Genomic DNA, 9,548 nt, shown 5'->3' with positions numbered 1-9,548 from the left:
GAAATACTTACGCTACTTTGCTGCATTACCCTTTCCTCTTCAAGGAAAAACCAACGCATGCTCAAGAGGTAGCAGCTACTAAGGATAAAAAGACGGGGTTTATTTCATATTGATTGGATCTATCCCTCTACATCATGTCATCTTGCTTATAGCGTTACTCCGTTCTTGTCAACATAATACACGAGATGCATGTTGGATAGCGGTTGATGTGTGGAGTAATAGAAGTAGATGTAGGCGGGAGTCGGTCTACTTGTCACGGACGTGATGCCTATATTCATGATCATTGCCTTGGGTATCATCATAACTATGCACTTTTCTATCAATTGCTCAACAGTAATTTGTTTACTCATCGTATGTGTTCTTTCAAGAGAGAAGCCTCTAGTGAAAACTATGGCCCCCGGGTCTATTTCTATCATATTATTTTCAGATCTATAAAACCAAAAACACAAAGATACCTTGCTGTAATTTATTTACCTTTATTTTATTTTGCACTTTTACTTATCTTTTATATCAATCTCTATCAGATCTCATCCTTGCAAGTGACCGTGAAGGGATTGACAACCCCTTCTGCGTGTTGGGTGCAATTATTTGTTTGTTTGTTTGTGTAGGTGCATCTATTAGGGACTTGTGTGTTCCTCCTACTGGATTGATACCTTGGTTCTTAACTGAGAGAAATACTTATCTCTACTTTGTTGCATCACCCTTTCCTCTTCAAGGGAAAAACCAACGCAAGCTCAAGAAGTAGCAGAGTACATGATCCCTCGACCATGGAGGCTATCGCATGGCGGGAGGCACTCTGTTTGGCTGAGGATCTTCACATCACCCAGTTTGTCATAGCTTCTAATTCGAAACAGGGTGTTGGAAACATTAATAAGGGTGCAGGGGGGATCGTTATTCAGCGAGCATAGCAAGATCAAGGCTTGTGTAGCAGCTTTTTCATGTATCTTTGTTTTTGAAGGGCGTGCTTCTAATAGGGAGGCACGTAGTTTAGCTCAATTTTCACTTAACCTTGCTCAAGGGCGCCATGTGTGGCTTGGCCAGCTGCATGATGAGATTTGTATCCCACTTATTGTGGAGTTTGATGGGTGAAGTTTGGTCTTGCCCTATAAAAAAGATAGTTAGAGGACACCCTAAAAAGGATAGTTAAAGGATCAAACTAGTCTACCTTTGCAAATATTTTGGATTACTAATCAGTAAATTTTTTACCGTGATAATACCTGATGTATGCATTCAAATTAAAGATTTCCGGAGCCTGGCTCACGTGATCAAATCACCATTTCCCTCCAATGCTACCAGCAAAGATTCCGTAGAACTAGCACTGAATGTGGAAGTTGCCAAAGATAGTGTCAAGTCATTGTTATTCTCCATGTCAAGGAATTCTTCATTTTGTAGGGGAGGTAGAACAACAAGTGGTTGCATCTCATGGTTAATCAATTCCATCTAGGTTGGCATTGCCCAATGCCCCCAGCCTTGAAAAGTCCACCATTCTCATTAGGTTCATCAATTGGACCTTCAAGTATAGGTAAATTATGTTGATGCCCCAGACTATGCTAATTATTCTGATTATTAATTTATTTTTCTGACTTGGAACTTCATGCTATTGCAAAGGCCCGATTAAATGGTTGTGCTGATTTGCGTGAAAGTGAGGGTGCTGGGGCAGGAGTTGAGGGTTGTTACTCACTTGAACGGGGTTTTCCTCAGGAGGTCCTCCACCTAGCATTTCCTGCTAAATAACCACCACTGAAAGTCATCCCTATTGAACCCGACCCACTATGGACCACTTTCTCTCTTTCTTTGTTCTTTCTTCCCTCTCACTCTTTCCATCCAATCAGTAATATACATTTGTTCGAAGGACAAATGGGGTGTCATCATGTGCGTGGAAAAATGTGGTTTATGCGGGCATGTTTGCGGATACTGTCCAAACGCGCCCATGGATAAACGGGGTCAAATTAGTCTAGTCCGATTAGAGATGCTCTAACCTTCATAAGATTTTTGTAGATTTTTGCAGCTTATTTGTAGAAGAAGAAACACCCGGGGCGTCTGTTTGATTTCCAATTCTGCGTCGGCGAAATCTATCATGCATCTGAGTTTCCAGCGAAAGATTATGTCCACCCAAGTAGGTCCATGTTGACAAGATTGGTTGATGCAACACACTTATAAATATATATACTGCATGTCTTGGATGGGATCATTCCCCAGAGTGTACCTTCTGTCCATCTTTCGGAAAGGAGACAATTTAAACCTTTGCTTAAACCTATAGGTGAAACTGGGCCCAAATCGGCCCAAAAGCAGCCTCGCCTCAAAGAGAAGGCAACAGTGCTACATCAAGGAAGAAAGAGGGCTCACACTACGACTAGAAGGCATCATAAGATGAGGAGGGCTAAACTTACCAGAGAGAGAGAGAGAGAGCCCGACGAAGGTCTCAGAGCAAGCCAGCGACCTTCGCCACACTCGGGGGCTACTGACAGGGCCATGACCCGGGAGTATCTAATCAGGCCGAACCAGACGGAGACATGGGTCAATGCTTGAAGCCCAAGTAACAGAAGGAACCGACCTTACCCTAGCCCGTCCCACAAGGCAAGGTCGGCGGCGGCCAAGATCGCATCGGGGCGCTATGTAAAAAATAGACCTCCATGTCTATATAAGGGGAGGTCTGGGTATACCCTAGTGTTGGGGAACACAGTAATTTCAAAAATTTCCTACGATCATGCAAGATCTATCTAGGTGATGCATAGCAACGAGTGGGAGAGTGTGTCCACGTACCCTCGTAGACCGAAAGCGGAAGCGTTATATCAACGCGGTTGATGTAGTCGTATGTTTTCACGATCCGACCGATCCTAGCACCGAACGTAAGGCACCTCCGTGTTCAGCACACGTTCAGCTCGATGACGTCCCTCGTACTCTTGATCCAGTTGAGGCCGAGGGAGAGTTCCGTCAGCACGACAGCGTGGCGACGGTGATGATGAAGTTACCGGCGCAGGGCTTCGCCTAAGCACTACGACGATATGACCGAGGTGTGTAACTGTGGATGGGGGCACCGCACACAGGTAAGACCAATCTTGAGTGCCTTTGGAGTGCCCCCTGGCCACGTATATAAAGGAGGGGAGGGAAGAGGTAGCCGGCCGAAGGGGGCGCGCCAGGTGTGAGGAATCCTACTAGGACTCCCCAGTCCAAGTAGGATTCTCCTCCTCTTTCCTATTCGGAGTAGGAGAGAAGGAAAGAGAGGGAGAGGGAGAAGGAAGGGGGGGCTGCGCCCCCACCCCTTGTCCAATTCGGTTTGGGCAGGGGGGAGGCGCGCGCCACCTCTTGACCCATCTCCCCTCTCTCCACTAAAGCCCAATAAGGCCCATTACTTCTCCCGGCGAATTCCTGTAACTCTCCGGTACTCCGATAAATACCCGAATCACTCGGAACCTTTCCGATGTCCGAATATAGCCTTCCAATATATCGATCTTTACGTCTCGACCATTTCGAGACTCCTCGTCATGTCCGTGATCTCATCCGGGACTCCGAACAACCTTCGGTACATCAAATCACATAACTCATAATATAAATCGTCATCGAACGTTAAGCGTGCAGACCCTACGGGTTCGAGAACTATGTAGACATGACCGAGACACATCTCTGGTCAATAACCAATAGCGGAACCTAGATGCTCATATTGGTTCCTACATATTCTACGAAGATCTTTATCGGTCAAACCGCATAACAACATACGTTGTTCCCTTTGTCATCGGTATGTTACTTGCCCGAGATTCGATCGTCGGTATCCTCATACCTAGTTCAATCTCGTTACCGGCAAGTCTCTTTACTCGTTCCGTAATGCATCATCCCGCAACTAACTCATTAGTCACAATGCTTGCAAGGCTTATAGTGATGTGCATTACCGAGAGGGCCCAGAGATACCGCTCCGATACACGGAGTGACAAATCCTAATCTTGATCTATGCCAACTCAACAAACACCTTTGGAGACACCTGTAGAGCATCTTTATAATCACCCAGTTATGTTGTGACGTTTGATAGCACACAAGGTGTTCCTCCGGTATTCGGGAGTTGCATAATCTCATAGTCTGAGGAACATATATAAGTCATGAAGAAAGTAGTAGCAATGAAACTGAAACGATCATAATGCTAAGCTAACGAATGGGTCTTGTCCATCACATCATTCTCCTAATGATGTGATCTCGTTCATCAAATGACAACACATGTCTATGGTTAGGAAACATAACCATCTTTGATAAATGAGCTAGTCAAGTAGATGCATACTAGGGACACTTATGTTTTGTCTATGTATTCACACATGTACTAAGTTTCCGGTTAATACAATTCTAGCATGAATAATAAACATTTATCATGAAATAAGGAAATAAATAATAACTTTATTATTGCCTCTAGGGCATATTTCCTTCACCTAGGGCATCCAATCTCAGATCCAAAAACTCTCGGTAGCAATCTCGTACACCATTGTAATCCTCTGCACGAGGCATCCCCTCATCATGAATAACAAAAATAAGCAGGACGTAGGGTATTACTCTTCGGAGGCCCGAAGTTGGTTAAACTGTGTGTGCAGACTCTGTCCTGGTACTTCCGACCTCGTCATGAACCTTATCGAGGGATCTGACGGTATTTCACTCCGTCAGTAGTACCGCTTGAGTGCGAGCTGGGCACTTAACGGTTGGATTTGAGCCCCACTATATAAAGGGGGTCTTCTTCCCCAAGAAGACTCACCTCTTATCCCGTTTGCTCCATTGTTGTCCCAAAGCTCATTGCCTGATCTTTCTCCCTAGCCATCAAAACTTGTTGATTCTCTAGGGTCTGAAGGAGAGGGCTTCGATCTACACTTCCACCAAGAGAAATTTGATTCCCCCACTAATCCCTTGCGGATCTTGTTACTCTTGGGTGTTTGGGCACTCTAGACAGAAGATGTCACCTCGGAGCCACATTCCATTGTGGTGAAGCTTCATGGTGGTGTTGGGAGCCTTCAATTAAGTTGTGGAGAGAGCACCAACCTTGCTTGTAAAGATTCAGTCGCCGCCTTCAAGGGCACTACTAGTGGAATCACAACATCTTGCATTGTGCGAGGGCGCGAGGAGAATACGGTGGCCCTAGTGACTTCTTCGGGAGCATTGTGCCTCGACACGGCTCCAATGAGACGTACCTCCCCCTGAAAGGAGGAAACTTCGGTAACAAATCCTCGTCTCCAGCGACTCCACTTGTGATTATTTCTAACCTGTACTTTGTGCAAGCTTATATTGTGTTTGTATATTGTGCTTGCTTGGTTGTGTTGTTGTTGAGCGCATCATATAGGTTGTCCACTTAGTTGCATATCTAGACAACCTATTTTGTTGTTAAACCTATTTTGTTAAAAAGAGGCTAAAAATTGTTAGTCGCCTATTCATCCCCCCTGCTTTCAGTGGTCTCGGTTGGGAGGAAATAATCCCCATAGGTCCGGAGGTCCACAAACCCCCAAACCCAGCTCATATGTAGGGAGGAAACGAGAATGTACGTACGTATCCGATCAGCCCGTCAGTCGGACTAGGATCACCCTGAACCACTTTCTCCTTTTTTTTCCTCTCGCTCTTTCCTTTTTTTAAGGACAAATGGGGTTTCTGCGGGCATGTTCGCGGACGCTGTCTAAACACGCCCACAGATAAATGCGGTCAAATTAGTTCAATCCGATTAGAGATGTTGTAACCTTCATAAGATTTTTGCAGCTTATCTGTATAAGAAGACACACCTCGGACGTGTGTTTAATTTTCCATTTTGCGTCGGCCAAATCCATCATTTATTTGAATTTCCAGCGAAAAATTATGTCCACCCAAGTAGGTCCATGGTGACAAGATTGGTTGGTGCAACACACTTATAAACATATATACTGCAGGTCTTTGATGGGATCATAGCATACCCCAGAGTGTACCTTCTCTCCATCTTCCGGAAAGGAGACATTGAAAACCTTTGCTTAAACCTGATGATTAGCATCTGTGGATCCAACCTTTTCTTTGCTCCACCGGGATAAACTAGTCCGCCCTCACATGGACGAGGCAGCTGGGAGCCATGGGACCGGCCAGTACTAGTAGCACATACTGCCCCATAAAATCGGCTATTGAATCCCAAAAGGGCCAAACAATTGCAGGAAAATACCTGACAACTGGACCGGACAGGGGACACACTAACACTGTAACGTGCCAAGGTGTCGCACTCGCACATGTGCCTTCTTGCTTGTGGGCATATTCCCCTCTCGTCTCCGGCCAGCGGCTACTGATCGGATCAATCCATACATACATATGCTGCTCAATTTCACCCCAACAACAAGAAGAAGAAAAACGGCTACTAGCAGGCAGATTTGATCCACGATGGTTTCTCCGATCCGACTCATTTAGACCAAGTTTTTTCCGAGAAACATGGAGGCCATTTCCAGCACTGACGAGTGACAACCACAATTCCCCCAGAAAAAAAGAGTGACAGCCAATGAGTAGATGTGTGGCTCTTCTCTGGCGGGAGGACGGAAAGGAAACGACGAAAGAAAGCAGATGATGATTGGTGGTGGAATCACATGCATGCATGCTCGCCCGACGTGAGGGGCAACGTGCACGGCCTAGCTGTCTCTCCGCGGCCGAATCAGATCACCGCTCCACGCACAAACATGACCCGACTCCGCTTCATGCTTCCCTCCTCGACTCGACTACTGTACTACGTGCTACTCGTACTCGGCTGACTCCCTTCTTTACCCTACATTCTACACCTGCATTGCAGTCTACACCTTCATTCATGTTCCAGAATACAGAGCGTATATGCGCGTTGCATAGAGCTTAGTTGATTAATTAAATACAGGGAGTACTACTACCATCTCAATTTCACACTGTAAGAATCAATGAACTAGAGTAGTATTTACCGTGTCAGGCACTTGGTCGTTATTTAGGCGAGCAGAAACACCCCCTCGTCTCCCGCCGACGAGCTGGGCAGGTACGTTGCACGCGGCCGCCGGCTACGGCACACACACGCACGAGCTTGGCGTGCGAAACGCCCTAATTCCCGGTGATTTCTCAGTGGACTGGAGATACTACGCCCGTACGCTGCCTACCAGCTTGGAAAACGACCGGCGGCCGGATCTCACGAGGATTTCTCACTGCCGCGCACGTAGTTTAACTTTAACTCTGGAGACCTCTTCCTTGACCCTGCCCGACACTCGCGATCTGCGAGTTAAGGCGTGGTCACCGAGAGATCTCGGCAGAGTTTCGGGCAGGCATGCATCGACCGTCGTCGAGGGCACGCACGGCACGGCTGGGGCCTGCTGTCATGCCCGATCGAGCTGTCCAGCCAGCCGTGACACGTACGCCATCCAAACCCCCCAGAGTTTTACCAGCAGCCGGGCAGTTTCACCGCAGGTGCCGCTACGTTATCGCCGCCGCCGCCGACAAATTTATTCCACCTGCGCAGCAGGCGTACAGAGCAGAGCAGCAAGATATCAAAGCAAAGCGCCCTCCCACCCACGAATTCCTCCTCCATCCTCTCCTTTGGCGTCCGTTTCACTTTCCCTCCAACCCTTTATATCCACCACCACCTCCCACCTCACCTCCCGCTCGCTCGCGCTCTCTCTCTCCCTCTCTTTCCCTCGCCTCCAGCTCCAAGACCCCAAGCAAGCTAGAGCTAGAGCAGGCAAGGAGAGCGATCGGTCGGCCGATGATGACGATGGCGGCGGAGGACCAGGCGGCGGTGCCGCGGGTGGTCTCGATCCTGTCGGCGCTGCTGGCGCGCGTGGCGGAGCGCAACGACGTCGTCGCGGCGGTGGAGCGGCGCATACGGGACGTGGAGGAGCAGCAGCAGGAGGAGGAGGATCAAGGAGAAGACGGCAAGGAGACGACGACGACGGCGAAGAAGAAGAAGGCGGTGTCGGCGTTCCAGGGGCTGACGAAGCCGGCCATCTCCGTCGGCGGCTACCTGGAGCGCATCTTCCGGTTCGCCGGCTGCAGCCCCTCCTGCTACGTGGTGGCCTACATCTACCTCGACCGCTTCCTGCGCCGCCGCCCCGCCCTCGCCGTCGACTCCTTCAACGTCCACCGCCTCCTCATCACCTCCGTCCTCACCGCCGTCAAGTTCGTCGACGACATGTACGTATCCACACCCATCATCCACCTATCCACCCACTTCGTTTAGTATCCACCCCAGCTCATGCAAATTCAAAATTTTGGTCCCAAATTAACAACAAACAGACACCGAATTACACCATCTGCATTCCCGTTTCAACCAGTAGGAATAAAGCGATCTACTACTACCGAATAAACTGAACCATAATTGAGGTCGCTTAGTGCAGCATGATCATTTAACTGAGGCAGATTTAACTTAAATCTGCAGTCCAATTGGGCTGTGAGTCTGATCTGATCTGACTTTGCGATCCCTTTGTCGTGTCGTGCCGAGCACAAGACCGACCTCACGGACCGCCACTGTGTGTGTACCAGCCATGCGGGCCCGGCCCGCTCGCATTTTTTTTCCCACCATTATTTGGATTCCCAAGTGGCACGCCACCAACCGGAGCCAAGCTAGCCTTGCCGTTTCTAGCTGGTCACGAGGACAGCTCACAGATGTCCAATTCGATGTCTTCGCCACCACCGCAATTCACCATTGCTGTCAAAACAAGCTTGCTGCTGCTGTTGATGCGTCGATCGCGCGCAAGGCTTTCGCGTGTCCTCGAAGAGAAAAATTGACGAATGTTTGTTTGTTGTGAGTGCAGATGCTACAACAACGCCTACTTCGCGAGGGTGGGAGGGATCAGCCTGATGGAGATGAACTACCTGGAGGTGGACTTCCTCTTCGGCATCGCCTTCGACCTCAACGTCACGCCCGCCGTCTTCGCCTCCTACTGCGCCGTGCTGCAGACCGAGATGGCGTGCCTCGAGCACCCGCCGCCCTCCATCGACGCCGTCTCCCCCACCAGCTTGCTGCAGCACTGCTTGCCCGACCAGGAGGTCGACACCGCCGCCGCCGCTACCAAGTCCGGCTGCCACCGACACCAGCAGCAGCTCACCGTCTGATCGATCGGGCTCTTCCTCTCTCTCTCTCTCTCTTGTCCCAGCGGTGTCAACTGTCATGGTCTCTTCTTTTCTCCTTTTCTTTTCCCTTTACCGTTCTTGGTACATAGGTGTTGGTTAGTTAGGATGGATTTCGCCATTGTTGGAAGAGAAGGATCAGTATGAATGGAAGAACGGATCGGATTGAGATTGTGCGTGCCCATTGTTTAACGAGCTGAGATGCTGCTAATCTAATCTGTGTGCATGTGAGTCACAGCACACTGTTCTCTGCTGTTCTCCCCCCACCCCTCTGGAGCGAACTATTCGCCGGGGAAAAGGTGATTTACTATGATTGGACGGATGGATCGGACATCGTGGGATGGCGGAGATTGGAGAACAAGCGGGTTTGATTCTCAGAACATGGCATGTTTCTTACTATGCGCTGCATGGTGTGTGCATAACTGTATATGCAGCGTTGGGAAAAAATTGGCCTCACCGGAATGCGGCGGAAAATGACGGCCATGGGTTTATTTGCTTCGCAG

General features: G+C 48.9%; 1 protein-coding gene across 1 annotated transcript; it reads left to right on the top strand.

Moving 5' to 3' along the window:
* Positions 1–7,514: 7,514 nt before the first annotated feature.
* LOC123181658 (cyclin-P4-1) lies at positions 7,515–9,214 on the top strand. The gene is made up of 2 exons (XM_044593978.1): positions 7,515–8,109; positions 8,730–9,214. The coding sequence occupies exons 1-2, from the start codon at positions 7,682–7,684 to the stop codon at positions 9,028–9,030; spliced, it is 729 nt and encodes a 242-aa protein (XP_044449913.1). The 5' UTR covers positions 7,515–7,681; the 3' UTR covers positions 9,031–9,214.
* Positions 9,215–9,548: the final 334 nt, after the last annotated feature.

This window comes from Triticum aestivum, chromosome 1D, assembly GCF_018294505.1.
Source record: "Triticum aestivum cultivar Chinese Spring chromosome 1D, IWGSC CS RefSeq v2.1, whole genome shotgun sequence".
NCBI classification, from domain to species: domain Eukaryota; kingdom Viridiplantae; phylum Streptophyta; class Magnoliopsida; order Poales; family Poaceae; genus Triticum; species Triticum aestivum.
The sequence above is the reverse complement of the archived record's forward strand: the minus strand, read 5'-3'. Positions and strand labels throughout refer to the sequence as shown.

Excerpts from the sequence above, each read along its gene's own strand:
- LOC123181658 (XM_044593978.1), top strand. The coding sequence starts at position 7,682 with ATGATGACGATGGCGGCGGAGGACCAGGCGGCGGTGCCGCGGGTGGTC. Across the intron at positions 8,110-8,729 it reads GTCAAGTTCGTCGACGACAT|ATGCTACAACAACGCCTACT; the intron begins GTACGTATCCAC and ends TTGTGAGTGCAG.